General features: G+C 42.9%; 1 protein-coding gene across 6 annotated transcripts in view; it reads left to right on the forward strand.

The window, feature by feature from the left end:
* Positions 1–22784, forward strand: part of LOC121695500 (collagen alpha-1(XIV) chain-like) — a 59881-nt gene that overhangs the window by 11231 nt on the left and 25866 nt on the right. For 5 of the 6 annotated variants that reach the window (XM_042076392.1, XM_042076393.1, XM_042076394.1 and 2 more), the window contains 18 exons: positions 5874–6029; positions 6219–6338; positions 7041–7205; positions 7558–7719; positions 8089–8246; positions 8982–9111; positions 9885–10030; positions 10657–10786; positions 11922–12061; positions 12326–12452; positions 12816–12958; positions 13144–13276; positions 13493–13537; positions 14631–14773; positions 17175–17304; positions 18269–18391; positions 18698–18847; positions 20630–20746. In XM_042076392.1, the coding sequence (XP_041932326.1) occupies positions 5874–6029; positions 6219–6338; positions 7041–7205; positions 7558–7719; positions 8089–8246; positions 8982–9111; positions 9885–10030; positions 10657–10786; positions 11922–12061; positions 12326–12452; positions 12816–12958; positions 13144–13276; positions 13493–13537; positions 14631–14773; positions 17175–17304; positions 18269–18391; positions 18698–18847; positions 20630–20746 (2418 nt within the window). Of the gene's footprint in view, positions 1–4754; positions 6030–6218; positions 6339–7040; positions 7206–7557; positions 7720–8088; positions 8247–8981; positions 9112–9884; positions 10031–10656; positions 10787–11921; positions 12062–12325; positions 12453–12815; positions 12959–13143; positions 13277–13492; positions 13538–14630; positions 14774–17174; positions 17305–18268; positions 18392–18697; positions 18848–20629; positions 20747–22784 lie in introns of all 6 variants that reach the window. The other variant, XM_042076397.1, reaches the window with a different exon arrangement.

The raw sequence follows: 22784 nt of genomic DNA on the forward strand, positions 1-22784 counted from the left end.
AAAATCATAGAGGAGAGCACTGGTCTGTCACCTCTGCTTCAGGCAGTGGTCAGAGGCAGTTGGTCATGACTGAGCAGCAGATACAAACAGTATTCAGAGTGACAGTGACTAAGACCCTAAAAATAACAAATCGTTATGGTCACGACGAAATGATATGTACACACATTCATTTTTTCAAAGGAATTTGATTTGCTAAATATGATCTATAGTGTTTTTGGAGTGATAAGGCTTCAGTAAGAATTTCAGTGCATGGTTTGTTGGTTGGAGTTTGTGGTTGTCAGTGAGGGTGAAGGATTGCATCAGATTTTGGCAGTATAATGCTTCATTTGTAGTGCCATTTATTCTGCTCATCTTCACAGCAACACACTGCTCCCATTCCATCTCCAGGGCCCGGTTACTTTTTTCAATTAGGTGACAGGTGACAAGACATTTCGCCGCGGTGGTCATCAATAAGCCTCTGCAGTATCCGATAGCCAAGGTAGCTGTTATTTCTACTGGTAGCAGGGAGCTTCAGCTTGTTAACATTCTTACATGTTGTTGCGCATTGTTCACTGTCTGGCATTGGTAATGACTTTGTGTTGGAATTTTAGGCAGCAGCCTCACTGGTTGTGACTAAATGATTGACGTGTGGCTAGATTTAAAGATTATGAAATCGATTTACTCCTTAATGTCTCAGGTTTGCCGTCTACTGATTGATCTACTAAAGGAAGAAGAAGACAAAGGGGCCGGCATTCTTATTTTAGAAGCAATTAGAGTTCCAGAATGAGTTTGGGGCTTGGAGTGGGGGATGGGGGAGCTACACATATTATTTATCTGTGTATACCTGTGTGTGCTCTTTAAAGATATGAAGTTGGTCGCTGGTGATAGATATAGCTCTGTTTGCGTTGTGTATGTGTGTGAGTGTGTATGTGTGTGACAAAGTGTCCACAATTTAACTGTTTTAATTTTTTATTTTATTTTATTTATCCTTTATTTTACCAGGTGTGTCGCATTGAGATCTTAAAGGAACCGTATGTAAGAAATGTAATTCAATTAATCATAAAATGGCCCTGATTTGTCACTAGACATTAGGAAATCATGCTAATTTCAAATACTTATATCACTGACAACAGTAGTCTGGCCAGGATATCGTCATTTAAAAAAGTGAAGTTGCAGCCCTCAACTGATGTTGATGTTTACATATTTGTGTTCTAGCCTGATCCGCCACCCTCCACCTACCTAGTAATCACAAAGTCAGTAGTGTTTCGGCATCTGGGTTGCCAGCTCTGCTCTAGTTACCACATCTGCGGTGTACACCGCTCTACAGTATTTTGAAAGTGATTGTAGTACCAGTTTTGGCCAAAATCCTACATACGGTTCCTTTAAATCTCCTTTTCAAGGGAGCCCTGGGCCAGCAAAAGTAAAAGCACTAAGAACAACAACAGAAAAATTATACAAAAATGACATGACAAACAGAATGGTATACAACATTGACAAGTATAGACACTACAAACAATAGGATAACAAAACATACATGTAGCTACATCTATCTATAAATGACAGGAACGTCTGTATGTCTGTTATTGGCATATCTGTTGAACCGTTTGAGTTCAAACTTGACAGGTGTCATGCTACGGGCACAAGTAAGTGCAGTGCCAAGTTTGACGTTGTTTGGATAAGTACTGCAAATTATATTGTTAAATATATTGGTAAAAAAAGCACATATTGGCTTTCTCCGCTCTATTGTAGCCACTCCCCCTCTCACAGCACAGTGCAGGACCAGAGACAGAGAGCGTAAACAGTGTTTTTGCAACACTGAAGCAACACTGGGTCAAGATGCAAGATGTTTGGATGATTATCATGTCTGAACTCAACAATAAAGACACGTATGCAGTTTGCTTGCATAAAATGATTCTGCGGATTTTGCAACAACACGCCAACAAATGCAATGGCTATTCAAAATGACATAAAAATTATGTGCAAACTGACACTTTGAATAGCCCAGGCTACTTTACTGTCTTAAGGCTTTGAATAAACAAAGTTACTCAATTGGCTGAACATATGCTATAGTCCTAACTCAAAGATTTAGGCTTATGTCCTTTTGATCTGTAAAAAATGCCACATGCAGCCATTTCTGGCTTTCTGGAGCCAATTCTGCTCACTGCAAATTCAGTATAATGTATTATAATATAATATTCACTATTCACTATTTAATGCTTAGCTGGAATGATGTTTTTCCCTATCGTCCTATTTTTAAAGCAGGCCTACCTGCGGGCATGTAATTAGGCTACGGGTTTTCTACAGGAATAGTATGTCTGAACATGCACTGCACTAGTTTAACAAAAAGACAAATATAAGATGGACATTACACAACAACTTGCACCTTTCAGTAGCCCAAAAAGAGACTCTCCCCACTCCAACCAAAACCCTGGCCCTTTTAAAGAGCACAAGAGTGGGTGTGGTTCAGTTAATAGCCTGAGACACATGTGCAAAAGCTCATTCAATTATTAACACAATGTCCTAGAACAGTGAAGATTGCATCCAGCGTCTTCACATTGTGTGTGTGTGTGTGTGTGTGTGTGTGTGTGTGTGTGTGTGTGTGTGTGTGTGTGTGTGTGTGTGTGTGTGTGTGATTGTGGGTGGGTTAACATGATTGGGGTGTACGTGTCCACTTATGATATATGCCCAGGCAGCATCCGGATACACCGGTCACTGAGAGTATTATGATAACTCAAACTGAAACAGCTTGAAGTGAGCTCTTTCTCTCAGGCAGTTAACAGTGATGCACTGCGTGTTCACTTCACTTGGACAGGTATGCATTCCAGAGCTGTCAGTACCCCCTTGAAATGATCTCAGCCAATGCATATTTTAGTGTGCATGCAAATGTGAGTAGTGGATATATCAGATTGAAGTACAGCCAGCCAGATTAAGCCGTTGTTTTTCAACCACAGCTTCCAGCTACTAACTCATGTCAATGTTCATTCAAAGTAAACTGAGTGAAAGCTGTCATGCCAATTAAATGCAAGTGTCTACGTGACAACAAATCTTCTTAAGCGGGATAGGACAATTTTACGCCTCCACTCCTCGACAATCTACTGGCAACCTCTCACCTCTGACCCCATGACCTCTCAAAACCTCTAATCTGGAGGTCTTCCTTTTTGTAGGTCTGTGCTGTCAAAAGAAGATCCCTCCTCAGCGCAGCTGGTAGCATTTTACAGACAGAGCAGGGGCCCTGCTATTAGAGGCGCTCTCACTCCGAGCTGCTCTCTCGCTCCGAGCGCCTCTGCTCCCCTACTGTGATCAGTGGAAATCAGTCAGGGTAAACTCCATTGGCTTTCATTTGTTGCACGTTCCCTCAAATTAGCCTGTCTTCACCTGAGTGCGTCTGTATTTATCTGCGCACACACACTGTCAACACGCATAATTTATGTTTTATGTCGATGTACTAGCCTAGAAATCTAGACGCGCCCCTAGCGGCAGCAAATTTGCTGCCAGGGCTAGTCTAGTAATTCTCCGTTGGCTTGTGAGCTCCAGAAATCGAAACTTAAATCAGGACATTGAAATCATGTATAGAGTCGTTTGGTGGGCTTAACATAATGATTGATGGCAGAGTTGCAACGGTTTGGCTTGAATTCCCTGCTACTTGAAAACAAATATCCTATTGCGTCCTATTGCGTGCAGAGGGAATTTGAAAGACAATTGATTATCCCGCCCCTCGGACTGAGCACTGCGAACAGTGAGTGCCCAGACCCTACATTTTAATGTGGGTCTGGCTCGCCAGGCTATTGATGTACAGTATACACATAAGATTTTCATTTGGTGGCCCCTGCTGTTCCAAGAGCAACGTTCAGACTCTGTAGAGACATGTATGGAGCAATTGATCTGCATAGCTGGGCTGTGGGTGAGGGCGCTGCTCTTTCGTTCTGCCGTCCGTGCCAAGTTAAATGACTGAGGGAAAGCACCATAAGATTCCTTTCTAAGAGTCCCAGCGTGTTGCGGCACGATAAGCGGAGCATACATTTACTGTGGGCATTTTCCCCATAGTGTAACTTCATGTTCAGCTGTCATCTTTTGTTCCGCTGAATACCAGTCCACTCACCTTTAGTCGGTTCCAGTCTATTTGTTTTTACTTTGCCCCTATTTTGATTTAACCAGTCTGTCCATTCCACTCTACGCCACGGTTCTATACTATCTTATTCCTGGTCCTCTGTCCTATTCGCTGCTATGGAGCACCCTCTAGCTCTAGTCTAATGTCTGCTGTTCGACTGTATTCTGTTCTACTCCATTTTCCTCTGCTATCCTTTATTTGACTCTTCCCCAGTCTACTGACTGTTAACGATTTCTACATTTCAGCTGTATATTGCTTTTCATTTGTTTAAGCCTTCTCTCCTCTTTACACTGGTAGTCTTCTCAGCCTCGCTGAACAGTGCTCTGTTATTCACTTTTTGTGTATGTTATCTTCAGGATGCTGTGGATGGGCTGCAGCATTCTGCAGTAGTTTGTCATTATGCACAGTTTTTCTGTTTCAAAGTAATCTGCTCAACATTAGTCAGCTGAGCTCTGGGAGTTTGGTAGGATAATCAGATCCCGACAGTAAAAAGTATAGTCATGTAATGTATGCTAAGTGTATGCATGCCTGGCAGGAGAGAATAGAGTCTGGTCTTCAGACATTGATTCCCTGGACTGATAAATGAGTTTTGTGCTGATGACTAACTGATGCCTGTGTTTGTGCGCCATCAGCCCACCATGTTCTTCATGTTTGCTTATTTCCCCAGGGAGCTCAGACCAGCGATTCGGCGCTAAGATTTGCTTTTCTCCCAGCGCCGCTTCTTCAGTCTGCATGAAAATGACGGGAGGAGAAAAAAAAAGAAAAAGTTTTCTGTCACCGAGAGCTATCAGGGCTGCAGCAATTTACTGCAGGATTGGCGACGAGGCTGTGACACACACAACTAATCAGCTCGATCCAAACCACAGAGGACTCGGGCCGCAGACTGAGCCACATGTTGATTTGCTCTAAATGCATCGAGCTGTCTTTTGTCTTCAGTGCAACTTAAGGAGAACGCGTGTCGTGAATAACAACACACCTGTGCTGTCAAATGTGCTCTAAGAATAGTGTGTGTCAAGAGTACATTAAGAGTTTTTTTCATACATGGTAACAGCAGATGTTTACCAAGCCTCACGAGGGTTAATGTGTTTAATTTATGATGAGAACAGTTTGCTGGTGAAACAATGCCCAAAGTGCTCTGGGAATTCGTAGTAATATGTTTCACATATATGACACAAGGTGCAATATGTGTTTTGAAAATGAATAAACATTCAATCTGGTTTCATATCCTGTGAAGCAAACTGTATATCATTGTGGCTCTATTTAAAAAAAAAACACACACATTCAGAGTGATTTAGAGTTAATTGACTCTAAATGAGGAAGAATGTGGAGTTAAATCAAGGCGTTAAAGAAGTAATTTGGCTCACTCCAGAGATGTAGTGCCTGATCTAAAATCCTTGGGTCGTCTTTCTGATGCATACAGCCAGTCACTGTAAGCTCATCCGTGCCCTTACCCATTGGCCTTCTCATTCCTCAGTGAAAGCTTGGGATTTACAGCTGAGTGACCAAACTCTCACACTACCTGAGTGTGTTGTATTTGGTCAATTTCCAGATCTTAGTGGGCTTGACTGAAAATGTTCCTTGAAAATGTAAAATTACTAAATAACTTAAAGGAAAATGACTGGATTCACCACTTACATTGTACTCATCATGTACTTACATTGTTTTTTGTTTGACCCCAACTGCACATCAAAAGTTTGGAATTTGTGCACATTTTCCTTGAAGTTCAATAATCTGTTTCAGTGAGGTTATGGTGGAAAGTAGTCAATCATGATCTTGTTCTTTGCAGTGGACCTGTTTACATGTAAAATCCCAGCCACTGCGGACATTGTGATCCTGGTCGATGGCTCCTGGAGTATTGGCCGCATCAACTTCCGCCTGGTCCGAGCGTTTCTGGAGAACTTGGTCAGTGCTTTCTCAGTGGGCTCAGACAAGACCAGAATTGGTAAGTGGTCCTCGATATAGAACCCTCCCTTCAGTCTCTCCAACGGTTAATGAACATCTCTTCAAAATGTACTAAAATGTTTATCTTCTGCTCTGTCCATTAAGCATTTTCACTTTCTGAGACAGCATGTCAGTCCACATAATATTACTCTGGTGAGAGTTCTCTACCTGTGGACATGTCTGCTTTCAGGTTTGGCTCAGTACAGTGGTGACCCACGGATTGAGTGGCATCTGAATGCCCACACGACCAAACAGTCTGTGATTGACGCTGTGAAGAACCTGCCATACAAAGGAGGCAACACACTCACTGGTACTCATACCGCTTGCTGTGTTTTCCCTGGGCTCTCTTTGCCTTTTCACATTTTTTGTGCTTTTCACCTACTTTACTTACTCTTTTATTTCTGCTACCCATAAATGAGCTTGATGCAGAGGCTGTGCTCTAGCATTCAGAATGCTACTTTGGCCAAAGCAACTGAGCCTCTAGCTTTTATTCAATGAATTTGTAATGAACACAAGACACTTAATATCTGGATAGGACATTTACAGATGTAGTTCCTTGTGGACAACAATCCTGCTTTATTTGTTTTGGTCTTAGCAAGTCCACGAGTTTTCTAATCGATACATGGATTGCTCCAGGTTGGTAATTAAGACTACTGAATGCATACACACCCACAGAGAATTGAGACACAATCAACGTGCATTTGATGCATTGGATCTAACATGTTCCAGATTGGGCCATTTGTGGTTCTTCTTTTAAAATGCCATTAGTAAAGGTCTAAATTAACAGGCATCGTGTTAGCCATGTACTGTAAGTGTGACAGATTGGCATCCTGTATGAAAACTCTCCATTGTAAGTCTGTTCTGCAACTGTCCTGACACTTTAATATACCCAGAGGTCATTTGTGATTTTGAGGAGGTTGTCTCTATCCCCATCTCGCATTGATCGCTTGTTTTGAATCTGTTGCTGTTTTTGACCTGAACCAAGACAATCAATACATGTTTGTATTTGTAGGCCTTGCACTGACGTACATCTTGGAGAACAGTTTTAAGCCAGAGTCAGGGGCCAGGACGGGCATTCCCAAAATTGGCATCCTGCTAACAGATGGGAAATCACAGGATGATGTGCAGCCTCCTGCTCAGAGTCTCCGGAATGCAGGAATTGAGCTATTTGCCATTGGTAAGACTTTAGAGTATAGTTTCCACAGGGAAATAAGGAATTATGTATGTCATTATCAGTCAATCACTATTTTATTCAAGACGAAAGCAATGGTGATAACAGTTCTAATTTCATGATGTACTTTCCTTAGAACTATGCTAAATGCATACATGCCAGTGCTATTTTTCACATATGACAGAGTAATAGACATGTTGGTTAGATAGAGATCAGTTACTGTATTGGTAGATTGTGGATGTTAGCTTAGAGAATCTGAAAGATTTATTGATATGTATTGTACATAGATGTCACTCATGAGTAAAATGGGCTCTCGCCGGGCTTGAGCATTAACAGCTGTTATGACTGTGTTGTGAAGGTGTGAAGAACGCTGACGAGAATGAGCTGAAGGCCATCGCCTCTTCTCCTCAGGAGACCCATGTGTATAATGTGGCAGACTTCAGCGACATGAGCAGCATCGTGGAAGGCCTCACCCGCACCATCTGTGATCGCGTCGAGCAGCTCAACAAGGATCTCAAAGGCAAGCATGAGAGAGACCTGCTGCTTACGACTCCTGGGATTGGTTTAGGATAAGAAAATACAGATGTTTATGTATTGGTAATATGCTGTATGAGAAATTCTGGCAGTATCACATAGCTTCTTTTATTTTCTAAAATGTAAAATGACTATTTTAATAATTATAATCTTGGGATGAGAAACCCAAATCTTACACGTGCATACATGCCTTGTCTGTCTCTTGTTTTTGTCATCTGCCGCATAGAGTCGAAATATATAGTTTGTTGACGTTTTTGCAGCTTCGCCTTTTCTCTTGACTAAGTGATTAATGAGGCATAAAGTTGCCTGATTGCCGGAACAAACAGCACCTGATATTTCTGGCGTGTTGTTTTAGGTGAATCTCCGCAGCCAGAGAGCCCTGCTCCCCCGCGTGATCTGGTGACCTCTGAGGTGACGGCGCGGAGCTTCCGAGTGACCTGGACACATGCGCCCGGTGCGGTTGAGAAGTATCGCGTGGTGTACTACCCTGCCAAAGGAGACAAGCCAGAGGAGGTGTGTGTGTGTGTGTGTGTGTGTGTGTGTGTGTGTGTGTGTGTGTGTCTGTGTGTCTGTGTGTCTGTGTTATTGTGTTTGTGAGATTAGTTTTTTGCACAATTTCCCTCACTAACGGAGTGAGTATCCAGCACTAATATGGAGTACCTCAGAGATGTCTCTTGAAAACTCAGGAGATGTAATCTCAAGATCTCCTGCTTTCACGCATACAGATTGCTGCTCAGCCTCAGCATCACACAGCAACATGCACGCACAGAACCACATCTGGACCACATCAGCCGTCCTTTTCTTGCATCACTCATGAAACCAGCTTATTGTGCTGAGACAAACATGAGAGGACGAGGTTGAGCTGGGCTGCCGCTAATAAATGAAGGCTCATGCTGGATGTGCTAATGCCACTTGGCCCTCTCCATCTGTTCACAGAGGATGAGCAGCCTTGTTTTTGCGTTGACTTGTGGGTGTGTTTGTGACAAACCATGTGTATGTGACAGACAGTGTATTAGTGACTGACAGCTTTTGTGAGCATCTTGTTGTTGAATGATGGATAGATAAAAGTGAGAGAGAGAGAATATTTTTCTGTGGGTGTGTGCATGGCGACGAGATGAATTTGAAGTGAGTGTTGATGTTTTGAATGAGTACAGTGTGTGTGTGTGTGTCTGTGTGTGTGTGTGTGTGTGTGTGTGTGTGTGTGCTTGCCTTCACTCTATAATAACCACCATGGTTGCCATTGCACAGGTGGTGGTGAACGGCAACGAGAACACGGTGGTACTGCGCTACCTGAACTCCCTGACCGAGTACCAGGTGGCCGTATTCGCCGTCTACAGCAACACCGCCAGCGAAGCTCTCCGCGGCACTGAGACGACGTGTGAGTGCCTCTGAACCGAATGACTCACCCCTGACTCACAACACAGCACAATAGCAGTGGAAAACGCATTACTGTCCCTCAGAAAGTCCATCTTACAATGGCTACTGAACAGCAGAATGGCAAAGTAGGGACAAGAAATGGTGTGGAAACTGATCTAATGGCAAGAGAGAAGAATGTAGCACAAATAGCACTGATGAAATGAGAAAACAGTATGAATGCACATCTTGCACATCTTTAGAGTATTTTAACCAGCTGACAAAAAAACAAGACATTCCCACTTACATCGCAATCTACAAACCCATGTAATGGTCAAAAAGCAATTTTCAATTTGAAGTTTCTGCAAAGGAACAAAATGTGATTCTGTGTACCACTAATCACTACATGGTGTGTTTGGCACATCAGGAAACAGGTTTAAATGGAAGTTAGTGCTGTTGCCTAATATAGCTCTTCTCTTGTCCTTTGGGGGCTATCTGTGCAACACTTCTCCCCGGAACTGCAATCAGGGCCCACAATCACACTTCTCTGTTTTTCTATTATTCATTGACGGCCGAGTGGAATTAGAGCCGTTATTGCACGCCTGCGTATATCAGTTATAGACTGACCTTGCCTCAAAGTTAATAACATTGTGAATTGGGGATGGGTGTGTGTGTGCGTCCATGTGTGTGTATGTGGGGGTGGGGGTGCAGCAAACAGCCAAGCAAACTGATAGATGGTGACTGTGGCTTGTCCTCTGAGTTCTTTTTTTTAACTTTGCCTCTCTGCCTCAACCACAGTGGCCTTGCCCATGGTGGACAACCTGGAGCTCTTCGACGTCACTCACAACAGCATGCAGGTCCGCTGGAAGGGCGCGGCGGGCGCCTCGGGGTACATGATCCTCTACGCCCCACTCACAGAGGGGGACCCAGCCGACGAGAAGGAGGTGAGCGGAAGAGACAAAAAGATTGAGAGATGATGGTGGTGGTGGCAGGGTAATGATGGGTGTGAGGTTTGGATTTGGGAAGATTAACATTTCAGGGCGGGTGGAAGATGGAGTGAGTGAAAGGGTGTGAAGGGTAGATAGAGAAACCGGACAGAAAGAGAGAGAGATAGAGAGCAGAAAAGGAGGGGGAAAGAAAATTGAGGTCAAATTGAGGGAGTAGGGTATTATTAAGAGTATCCATTAGAGCTTTTCCCAGCTCCTAATTCTCATTATGAGATAACACTCCCTTCAGGCAGAATAATCACACCAGGTTCAGGCACTCCATTTAAAGACCCGTTCACTTGCCAATTTACCACTAAAACGTGTTCCTACTCTAAACTGGAGAAACCTAAGCTCTCTCCATTCATGTTGGCTTTATGAGTTGGTCTAGATGGAGGGATGGTGCCACTACCCTCAAGGACTGAGGACTTTACTGCTCTTATGGGGGAGTCTGCTGCTTAGCATTCACACAGACGTTTTGCCCAAACGGAATCTAAACTTGTTGTTTTTGGTTTGTGTGTGTGTGTGTGTGTGTGTGTGTGTGTGTGTGTGTGTGTGTGTGTGTGCGCATGCGCGTGCGCAACTAGGTGAAAGTGGCGGACACTGTGACAGAGGTCGAGCTGGAGGGTCTGACCCCAGACACCGAATACACAGTGACCGTCTACGCCATGTATGGAGACGACGCCAGTGACCCTATGACTGGTCAAGAAACCACATGTAAGTCACAGGGAAAGCTGTCCAGGAAAAGATTGCTTTGTCATTCACTCAATATCTCCAGCCAGCAGTAGAATCATGGTCCAAGATGTAACTGGGATGCTTAATTATACTGACATTAATTATTAACAGTCATAGGATATACCCTCAGAAAACAGTAACAGACTAATCAGATCATGAATATCTTATGATCTGTACTGGTGTCTGGAGAGACCTAACACATCAAAATAGACATAAGTCTAATCTGTGTGTCCAAGATGTAGTGTAAGTATGCATACTTATCATGTGTGATTGTAATTGTGCCTTATATTAGTTTTTTATTAGTTTGAGTAATATGAGTAATTTTAAGTTTTATGAACTAATTTTAATTATTTTATTAGTTTTATGAAGTTGTTATGAAGGATCATTCAAACCAATCAAGAGAGGAATATCATTTTCATTGGCAATATCCTTCTCCTACTCCTACGACAATTTTTTTTTAGATATCAGGCGGTTGGGGAATGAGGGTTAGCAAGGAAACCACTGCTTGTCCCCGTACGTTTCAGCGCTACTTTAAAATTCTCTGCCTGGGCTCCTTCCCCATTCGTGGTGTGAGCACCTCTGCTCGGGCTGTTCCGGCTCTGAGCTGCTGCTAAATTGAGGAGAGTGAACCCTCCTGCTCCCGGCCTGTCTGATGGAAAAACTGCAGAGCCTGAGCTTTGCAGGGTGAATTACAAAGCTTACACGCCTGATTCCTAGTCCAAGGGCGTTAGGCAGAGAGAGAGAAAGAGAGAGAGAGAGAGAGAGAGAGAGAGAAAGGCAGTGCTTAGCCGGTGGGACTCTCTCCATGGTTAATTAAAGTGTTTATGGTTTATGCAATGACATTGGGAATCATCCTCTCATGAGTGTGTGCCCTACCCTTGCACTTTCTATCTCTGTGACTCTTCATCTCTCTCAGTCATCCTCTTGCTCTTTCTCTCTCTCATTTGAGGTTAGGTTGTTATCTCAGATTTAATTATTACCCAAGCTAAATTCATTTGGTCATTAACTTGCACTTCGGTGTTAGTTTGACCTGTCATGCATTTGTATTCCAGCATTGATACATAAATAAGCAGTCCTCATCTCTCCGTCTCTCTTTGCTTGCCCTGTCCTCCCACAGTGCCGCTCTCCCCGGCACGTAACCTTCGCATCACGGACGTCGGCCACAGCTCTGCCCAGCTGGGGTGGAACGAAGCGTCCAGGAAGGTCAGAGGTTACCGCATTGTGTATCTGAAGACCAGGGGCGCAGAGTCCAAGGAGGTATGGGGTTTTTCCACTGAGTTTCTGTACTGCTGGTTATGTGGTTGGTCCCCACTGAGACATGTACTGTATGCAACAACCAGTACAGCCTTGATTAAATATACACATCAGCTATTGTTTAGCAACCTGCCATCGCAAAGGGCTACCATCACACCACATATTCACTACACAATGTTATGCAGACATAGTGTTTCTGTGTATGAGGTTGTACGCTTGAGCCCATGATATTTCCCCTAACCTCATGTGTCTGGTGTTTTCACCCAGTTTGAGGTGGGCCCCGTCACTACTCAGCTGCTGCAGAATCTGACCTCACTGACGGAGTACACTGTGGCCGTCTATGCCAGATACGCTGAGGGCCAATCGGAAGCTCTCAGGGGGAGCTTCACCACCAGTAAGAACCAGAGCCCGAACCTTTGTAGCGGCATGATTATCTAGAACATGGCAGCTTTGTCATCATGTTTGCCATTGATACTGAACAACAGTCATAATTAACTGATCATTTTACTATCTTTTGACATAGTGTTATTATGCACTTTTGTGTTCTTGTATGTATACCATTACATACTGCATAAATGTGGAAAATTCATTATGAGTATGTTGCTGTTTTATGTGATCTAGAACATGTGGTCATAAGTGGCCAATGATTAACAGTTCACTAAGATGCCTATTCTGATGTTGACTATGTGAGTGTTTTTTTGTGTTTGGGTTCTTGTGTTGATTGACTGTGTGAGAATGTCCTCTGCTTCTGTTGCAGAGACGGTTCCTGAGCCTCTGAATGCGCGAACCAAAGAGGTCGGCCAGACCAGCTTCCGGGTCAGCTGGCAGCACCCTGCTACAGACGTCGTTCTCTACAAACTCCTGTGGGGAGAGAGTGACGGAGAGACAGACGTTGAAGAGGTGTCTGTCTGTCTTGTGTGTCTGCTTGTTTGTCTTTAGATGTGTCTGTCTTTATACACGTGCGTTAGCCTGTCGGACATCCTACATGTGCCTGTCTGTCTGTCTCTGTCTTATTTGTTTATTCTGTGTTTCTAGCTAGTGTACTGTGTAGCTCAATCTACCCTCTTTCCCCACATGTATTCAAGGTCATGGTGAATGCCCAAACCAACACCTACCTTGTGACTGGCCTGAAGCCCTTCACCGAATACGAAGTGTCCCTCTCCGCCATCTACAAGGACGAGTCGGAGAGCGAATCAGTCATCCTGATAGAAACTACTGGTATGGACATAAAACAAGACATTACAGTAGCTAAATTCTATGCAGTGTTCACCCCTGATAACTTTTATCTCAGGATAGTGAAATCTAGACATTTCTAAGCCTTCTGTAACAGTAAAAAATACACAATCTAACAAGAAGTTATTAACCTCTATAAAGCGGTCTTGAGTCGTGACGTGAGGCTTGGTTTTGTTCATGTTCTGCATATGTCTTATGTAGCAGCAGGAACCACAACCGTCAGGACGACCACCACCACAACCGCAGGTGAGCTTACCTCAGCTTTTTTACTTTCCAGATAATGCATATATGTGTGCTGGATTTGTTGATTCAGCAACAAATCCATAATGTGGAATGTATTTTGGGACTTCTATGTTCCTATTCAGACTCATTGCATATCTTATGTGAGGTATAGAAATGGTCTATAAGATAAAAAATAATCCAATAATGCATCCATTCATCTATTAATACATTAATCCATCCAATAACCTCCTGATAATCCATCCATCATGAGGTACTAACATGTTTTGTATAGATTGGTTATTTTATTGCAATCTGATAGCTTTGAAGGAGAACTAAATATGAATGGCAGTGATTTTGTTGAGGCTCTATTGTTGGCCATGAAGGATTGCTCTCCCCCGGTCTCCCACCATGTAAATATGCCAGGCGCGCTAAAGCCTAGCCCAGCTTGGCAGCTCCGTGTAGATCTTGGCGCTGCCGCTGAGGAAATTGCCCACCCACACACCTAGACGATAGTTTACAAATTGAGCTAATACCAATACTGAATGTAGGAGGGGATGAATGGAAGCATGTGTCAGTGAGCGATTACTGCTCTCTTATGAGGATTTAACCAGATACTCGGAATAAACATCCCAGCAACACCTGCTGACCAGTTCTGTAGGAGGTCTTCATTGGTGTATAAATCCCCAAAACAAAGGCAGACCGAATGTGAACAGGGACTTTCTCAGGGAACTGTGTGGTCTCAGGCCAAACATAGGTGTTTGTACTGTCACACATTGTTTTGTCAAGTTTGGCTTTAGAGGCATAAAAGGGCCCCTTTCTCCCCTGCATAGTCAGAGAGAGAGTGAAGTAATAAAAATCAGATCTCCCCATCATTACTTACAGTATAAGTTGCTGTCTCGCAGAGCAAACAGGCTGATGGTGCTAATGTACTGTCCTGCGACGATTTATACACAGTGAAGTTTTACAGTCTTTAAGAACAAGCCATGGGATGTTATGGCATATTTAATATGATCCATTTAGAATGTGTTTACATTGCATATTTAATTCATCAAGCTTTTGCTTTCCTATAATGGAAGTCTATAATCCCAAGCCTAATCCCAGGCCGTTGTCTCCTCAGTGGCGCGTCAGGCCGTAAGGAACATGCAGATCAGTGACCAGACCACCTTCAGCTTCCAGGTGTCTTGGGAGCTACAGGACCCCAATGTCCGCCAGTATCGCATCTCCTACGTGACGGCACAAGGGGACCGCGCAGAGGAGGTGGTGAGTGTGCTGCCGCTTGGGCTTCTCTCAGTTTTACTCCCCTCTCTGCTCCCCTCAGTCTCCTCATGCTTTAGCCCTCTGTGCTGTTGGCTCTCCTCCACTCTACAAAAGACAAACATTTAGCAACCAGAATCATTCCTAATGACAGAAAGCAAATAGGTTTATCCATCTTATATTGTTTGTTTTTAGTATTTCTGTTTAGCTCGTTCGTTATGCTTCCATATGAAATACGTACTACCAAACATATTATATATTCCATTGCGTGCTTATATTCATGCATCACAACTTTTGAGGAGTTATGTGCATTTGACATTTCAGCACCACTTTTCCAGTGGACAGCTCCTGCATTTGCCGAGGGCCTACTGTACATGTTTGTTCAGCCCTTGCTAGTACTGGCCAGCCTAGCCTGGCCTTGTTCTCTTTGCTCTGTTGATTTTACTACAGCCATTATAAATACTTGATGAAGAGAAGTGTGCCTGCATTATAAAATCCAATTTTCCCAGCCTTCATCTGATGGAGGGGTACATGTCACTCGGCATACACCCAAAGCGCCTTTGGTAATGTTTGATCTGTGGGGCCCCACATTTGGCATTAAATTGATTTGTCAGACTCCGTGCTTCACAGTTGTCATAATTGTGAAACTTCAGAATGTGGAAGGCTAGGCTGCATGCAGTCAGAATGCAAATGAGATATGGAGTGTATGGCATATACAGTAGTCTTTTGAACTGTGTCACTCTTGTGTTTCTTGATGCATTGTTGTTAGTATTATGTTATTTTGAGTTTTGTGTGCTATTCAGTCAAGCTTCTTACATATGCCAACACAGTTGACTTAATTGACTCTAGTCGTGTAACCTTAATATGCTTTTGGTTGGGATTGTTTACTATGTCTTTTCCACTCATATACTAAATAATTGAAGTTTAACTTCTGGCTAGGTTTAAGTGAACAGCTACACAATGAAATATGTATTCCTTGAGTCAAATGAATGGACTACATTCCCACTCAGTTATTTGCTGTGCCAACTGTGAAGTTGTCCTACTTCTGCAATGCATCACCATGCCATTTCCTTTTGTTCACTTTTGTTAAGGAGGAATTTAATGACTTTTATGTTCTCCGTCATGAAAGGCACCACAGTGAATGCCTACCCTGGCAAGTCCTTGCATACAAAGACAAAAAAAGAGAAAGGAAACGGGATGAGATTGACACACAAAGCCGCTGAGCGTTTCAAATCCGGTTTCCTTCTCTGGCGTCAAAGAGCCCCTCTCATCCCTGCCCGGGGAGTGCTGCAGACGCCACAGTCTCAACCCTTAATCGTTGAAACAGCGTAGAGATAACCCAGGCGCCCTCCTCCCTGTCCCCCAACTCCCCAGCCTATCCATTTACCAAAAAAAGCAAAGGAGGCAGGTCAGGAGGAGGCAGATTTCCTATTGTGATTTATATATCGACCCAGTTGTGTCAAAAAAAAGTGAATCACACTTCTAATGAAATGGCTGTATTAAAAGCTCAGAGAAGGCCTATTGTGCCATCTCTCACTTGTTTATTACATTAAATCTGATTGGTTCTGGTTTGCTTTTGAAGCCTTTTTATTTGCCGAGCAGCTTAGTGTTTGCTGGTGGCTTCTGCGGTCCCATTTGTTTAGTCGGTCGGCATTGACGGCATTGCTATTCCCTGCCAGTGCTGTGGATAGATATAAAGAGCAATGATGAGCTTTGCTGCACACTCAGAGATAGAGTGAAGTAATAAAAATCAGATCTCCCCATCATTACTTAGAAGTTGCTGTCTCGCCGAGCGAACAGACTGATGGTGCTAATGTACTGTCCCGCGATGACCTCCGATGGCTCCAGCTCATATGAGTTGCGTTTCATTTCTAACAAGTTTTGGGTAAAAGGTTTCTGTCAAAAAAGTTTCTTTGTAGAGCAAGTGAAAAACAAAATCTCAGCTTGAAAGTGAACTATTGGCATTGTTTTGTTTTTAACCAGATGTGTGAAATCAGTGCTCAACAAGCTTGTCACTGGTCTTTGATAGTGTGCATACTCCTGCATATTAAAAGAATATAACAGTATTCTCTAATCTCATGATGGGAAAGAGAGAAAAACTCCTTTTGAAAGGTTAAAAAGTCCCCCTTGAAATTGTTTTCTCTCAAGTCATGATTGACAGGTAATGTTTATCACAACATCCTCTGCTTGTATACATAAAAAGATGCAATATGTACTAGTTTATAATGTTAGGTGTTAGGTGTGTGGAAACACTGTGATGATAACATGGAGATAATATCAGTCCATTTGAAAGTTGCTTTGTGCCAGTGTCAATTGTGAGCTAAATGAATAATTATGAAATGTAAATGTACTGTATATAGTAGTTCAGACCGCTCATGACTGTATGCCTTTCCCTACTCTTATCCAGAAAATGATCTCAAGCCAACAGAAGAATATTCTGCTCCAGTCTCTGCTCTCTGACACAGAGTACAGAGTGACCGTCACCCCTATCTACGCCGACGGACCAGGCCCTGTCATGACCCGCGCGGGCCGCACCTGTGAGTCTTTTTCTCTTCCTGCTTTGTCTCTTGTGGTCAGAGCGCCTTACCTAGCTGTTTATCCATTTTCTGGTCGTCACTGGTAACCCCACTGCATTTCTCTCTGCTCAGCTAATCAAACCTGTCAGAAGCATCTTAATAAAGGAGTCAAAAGTCTCTGAATTAAGGTCACCATGACAACCTTGAGGAGAGTAGATCTCCAGGAGGTGTTGGCATACAGGTTATAGGGACCAAAGGAGCATCCTCTGAAAAGCAAAATAGCTCTTCAACTTTGTTACACTAACCAATGAATTTAATGAAGATAGCTTCAAGCCAGAGCTCTTACAAGGTTCTGAAGAACCTTTTGAACCTAGGAAGAGTTCTTTGTAGAATTGGCCCACATTTGTCCACAGTTTTATGGCTATAACCCTGTTACAATGTGTTACCTTATGGTTTGCTTTTTTCTTTCTAAGTCTATGACATTACAGAAAAATGTTTTTGTTTTGTTTAAAAGTTTATAATAAGAAATGACACAGCAAAGATATGGGAGCTTTTTATATTGTGGGAGAAACCGTAAAGATAACATCACCCTCATTGTAAGTCTCTTTGGATAAGCACTTAAAAGTTCTATGTGAGTACGCTCTGAGTCTATAAATATTCCCCCCTTAAAAGGTCCAGATTAATGTGTGTCATTTTCTGGAAATTACAGAAAACGACTACACAAGAGAACAGTATGTTATCTTTAGACCCATCAAGCTTTAACAGTGTACACATTCCAAATGTAACTATAGCTTTGGAACAGAAAGAAATGATTTATGAGGTTATTAAATCATATCTGTAGTACACAGAACAGCAAAGACATACTATCTCTTCCTCCCACTTTTTCTCTCTCAACCCCTATTCACCAATTTCTTTATTCTTTACACCCCACCCCCATCTCCCTTTATTCTTTACACCCCACCCCCATCTCCCTTTTTTCCTGTAGTGCCTCTGACTGCACCTAGGAATCTAAGAGTGTCAGAGGAGTGGTACAACCGTTTCCGGATCACCTGGGATACACCTCCCTCCCCCACCATGGGCTACAGAATTGTCTACCAGCCCATCTCAGGTAAGCTACTCCTACAACTCTTAGGAGCCTCGTACATCATTAATCAATCATTTATAATCAATTAGTCAATCCATCAGTATTTATCTTTGCTTACTGAGTTATTGCCTATTTAGTGCTGTTCTGTGAGTCCTGTGAGTTTTTGGTCATACCAAGAAGAAACATGTTTCCTTTTTAGAGGGGGGGAAGCTTCAAACAGCACATGCAGTATGTGCACAACAGCATGAAGCTGGGGTCGGTGACTCAAAAAGTGATTCTGTGATGAGGAATTTGACCGTTGACCTTTGCTGCTCTACCCTCTCCTCACAGCCCCAGGCCGTGCCCTGGAGACGTTTGTGGGTGAAGACGTGAACACCATCCTGATCCTCAACCTGCTCACGGGTACTGAGTACAGCGTCAAAGTCATCGCCTCGTACACCACAGGCTCCAGTGAGGCGCTCGTTGGGAAGGCCAAGACCTGTGAGTGACAAGACAAGCTACCCCCCCCCCCCCACACACACACACACACACACACCCCAACCACACATTCCACACATGCCCAAATCAGGTTCCACCCTAAATCACAATCAAGGGCACCGACACCGAATGTCAGACAGATATGTAGCCAATGGTGATTTGCCTGACGAGACTCGTCCCACGTAAACAGGCTAATTTTTACTGCATTTGAACTTCAATGACAGCACAAGGCATTTCAGTCTCATATTTTTTAATGAAAGTGGATTCCCTATCTACCAAGTTAAGTTTCTCCATTCTTTCTATAATAGGAGATATCGTTACACTTCAAGAGACTAGAAGCTCACAGAGCCTCTAGCATTATAACTTTAATTTTACATGCATGGAAGTGGATGCCTTCTTTTCATTGGTTTGGATACTTAATGAAGACCTCAATACATTTTGAAAGGAAACTTAGGAATTCAGTTAACGTGAGTGCCTTGCCAGCAGTAACATTTGATTTAATCAGTACCTTAGTGATTGAAAGGAAATAGATGAGGCGTGTTTTTGTTTGCTACTGTAGCTGTTTTGACAAGGAAGCACGCACTATACCCTTTTGTATCTAACTATTTACCACGGGTGTGCTCAATGGTTCCCGCTATCCCATAATCACATACCAACAGCTCAGAGGTCATGCTGAGAGGTCAGTCCATATCCTCTCATGCTTTAACAAGCTTGAGTCTGATAATGTCGCCCCCCACCCCCCACCCCAGACTGAGACAACCAATTCCGTGCTGATATTAGGTGCCTAGACAGGCGTGCGTAGTGTGATATCTCTGTCTCGCCATAATTGAGATCATTGTCTTATTAGTGCTGGCACTCCTTGTGTAATCAAAGCAGCTGTGTAATGATGCTTGTTCCTGCCTGCATGAGAATGGGCGATCTGACTGTGGCATCACCCAGCAGTGGCAGTCAGACGAAGCGTTTAGCATGCTAATTAGCTAATGAATCAAACCTGTCAGACTTTAGTCACTATCTCAATTTCCTTGCCTAGTTTTGGCACTTTGGCAGATTGAATTGTTAAGAGATTTACATCCACTGTTTTTTTAAGGATTTCATTAGTTTTTTTTTAACTGGATTGTTTTAAGCAGTTCCTTTAAAGTCAGTCCATGCATGCAGTCCATGTCGTTCTTGGTGATGCGTTGTCACCATGATAGACAAGCAAGTTCTAGAACTACACAAAATAGAAAAGAACTGAACACAAAGAATGCAATACAGGCTACTGTGTTCCTGAGCGTCGTCCCTTGGGCACATACGGTTCTGATCAGCTAGTTGGAAGCATATGTTGTGGTTTGGAGCGACGGCAACTGAAAATGAGTTTATCTTGCTATAAGGAAAATAAACACCCATTTCCTAACCCATCTGCCACATTACTGCCCACTATGAGTTCAGAGAGACAGCTTTTCATGGAGCAAAATACCATAGGCTTGTCTGTAGCTCTCTCCCACTGACTCGAGTAGAGGGGACTGCCATCACGTGATTGTTATCTAACTGTCATCTAATTCCAATTTTGGTGAACAAAATTCTGACAATGTCAAAATAGCATAAGCATTTTCCAGCCTTATTTAGCCTATTTATACAATGTGTTCCAATCTAGGTCATATTGTCATGTTTTTAGAAATATATGTTTGAATGTTAATAGGAATCTTGCTGTAACAGGTTTTTGCTGACCTACAGTAGCTGAGCAGTTTACAGTGAGTGCAGATGCAGACACTTGGGTAAACGTAACACCGTCTTTTCCCCAATCAGTGTACCTGGGCGTGACCAACCTGAAGACCTACCAGGTGCGAACCACCAGCATGTGTGCCCAGTGGCAGCCACATCGCCATGCCACCCTATACCGCGTCATCATTGAGTCTCTTCTCAGTGAGTATCAAATGGCCTTTGTAGCAATTCAGTCAACCGTTTATCACAACTCTCTCATAACGTAGCATAACATGAGTGCCGTGTGTATCTTATATGCTGTGAACATTGCTTCTTCTGGAAAGAGGGGAAGTGTTCTACTTCAGCTTAGAGAGTATATGCATCATAGATGTCAGATGCATTTCATATTAGTGCATGGCCAGCATAGGCACTATATGGTACAGCAGGTGCTGGAGTTATAGGATATCCTATACAGTACACAGTATGGGCTTCAGCATCAAGCAGTCCAAAGGCTTTGGTGAATGAGACAGAGTGTCCTCTTAATCTTCATATCATAAACACTTTGGTCATCTCATTTCCCTGTGTAAAGTCTGTAAAAAAGAGAGAGATGATGAAAGGTTGGTATGAAAGACAGATAGATAGGTTGGTATAGGAGAAGGAAAAGAAGAAGAATAAATGAATACACAGGCATGAGAGAATGGGTAAGAGAGACATAAGTGTGAGCAAGAGAGGGGGTATGTGTATAGAAGACTGAGGAAGAGACAGTAAATCCATGTCAATATTAGCAGCGGATTTTACCCAGGGGGCTGCAGTGCTGTGCTGGGCAGATTTTGCCCGCTTTGGGCAAAACTTGAAGCCGGGATAGCGCACGGATATTGGGCTCCGTTGATACAGGAGACACCACAGAAGGAGGGTAGATCTCAATTTCCTCCATGAATAGAATATTGAATAGAATATTTCATGTGTGTGTATGTGTGTATGTGGGTGTCTAAATGGACACGTGTGTGCAAATATGCGAGTCTGCAAAGAAAGTGAAATGCCATTTTGCTTCAAGCTCATATGCACATGTCACTGTCTGTGCAAATAGCAGTGTTCTGTAAGTGTGGGTGTGCGAGTGTTAGCTGATGTTAGTGCTCTATAAGGGTTTGTGTCTGTCAGATTATACCTTAATGATAGTTTTCCTGTAGGTGTCAGTGTGGAGATAAGTGTTAAAAACAATAGTCCATAGCAGAAAATGGGAGCTCTTGTGTACATGAGCACCAAGCCTCTCACAGACAGGGATGCATAATCAGACAACAGCACGGTTCTCAGAGACAGAAATGTACACTACAGGGAATTATAATTAAGGTGTGCCTGACTGCCTGTGATATTTTAGGTGGCCTCAACCCAGTAAAAGTGAGGCGCCAGAGACATGATGACAGGTGGGACGTAAATGACCTGGAAATGTAAAGACACCACTGTATAGCCTATCAGTGCTCTCAAACTTACTGTAATGTGATCGCGTAATGATAAACAAAAAAGCCTTTAAATGTATTTCCTGCACAGCTGTGTGGGTTAAGTGAAGGTGATATGGTGGGAGCTGAAGGTAATAACTGCTTCTATTTTAAGTGTAGAGGTGATGAAGAGAAGCAACGCTTCCACATTCGTGACAAGAACAGTTCTGACACTTCAGACAAAACAGTTCGTTTTTTACCTCCTTTTAAAGTAACATTCTCAAAGCAACACTTCATTACACTGAAGTTAAGACAAGAAGTCATGGAAAGGTGATTATTTTTTTCTTTTACGGGTTGTTACTGTTTGAAAGGGTAATCATCATTTCACAGTCTCACAGCCAAACTAGAAATTGGATATTTATTTCATGATGCTGTTTAAACTTTAAAGAGCTCCAACATCTCATAGTAGTTTTAATATGTCTACACGCAGACGGAATGGTCTGTACAAGTACAGGTCCTGAAGCTTTTATGTGTCCCTAAGCAGTCTGAGGTTATAATCATGGTGACCCTAGTCTGGGTCTGTGTCTCACAGCAGACCGAATGAAAGAGGTTTGGACGCAAAGGTCATACAGTCAAGTGTGTATTTGAATGCTGGCAGAGTTTTTAAACCCATGTGGTGACAGACCACACTATGGATTTCACCAGAGTCTTAAGACCATATGAATAGTGGAATTTCTTTTGTTGCTTTCTACAGCCTGTCTCAGGCTCCCAAATGTTTAAAAAATACAATAAATGTAATTGTTGGTGTTTTTGTAGGCTCATCATTG

Source organism: Alosa sapidissima, chromosome 21 (assembly GCF_018492685.1).
Source record: "Alosa sapidissima isolate fAloSap1 chromosome 21, fAloSap1.pri, whole genome shotgun sequence".
NCBI classification, from domain to species: Eukaryota; Metazoa; Chordata; class Actinopteri; order Clupeiformes; family Clupeidae; genus Alosa; species Alosa sapidissima.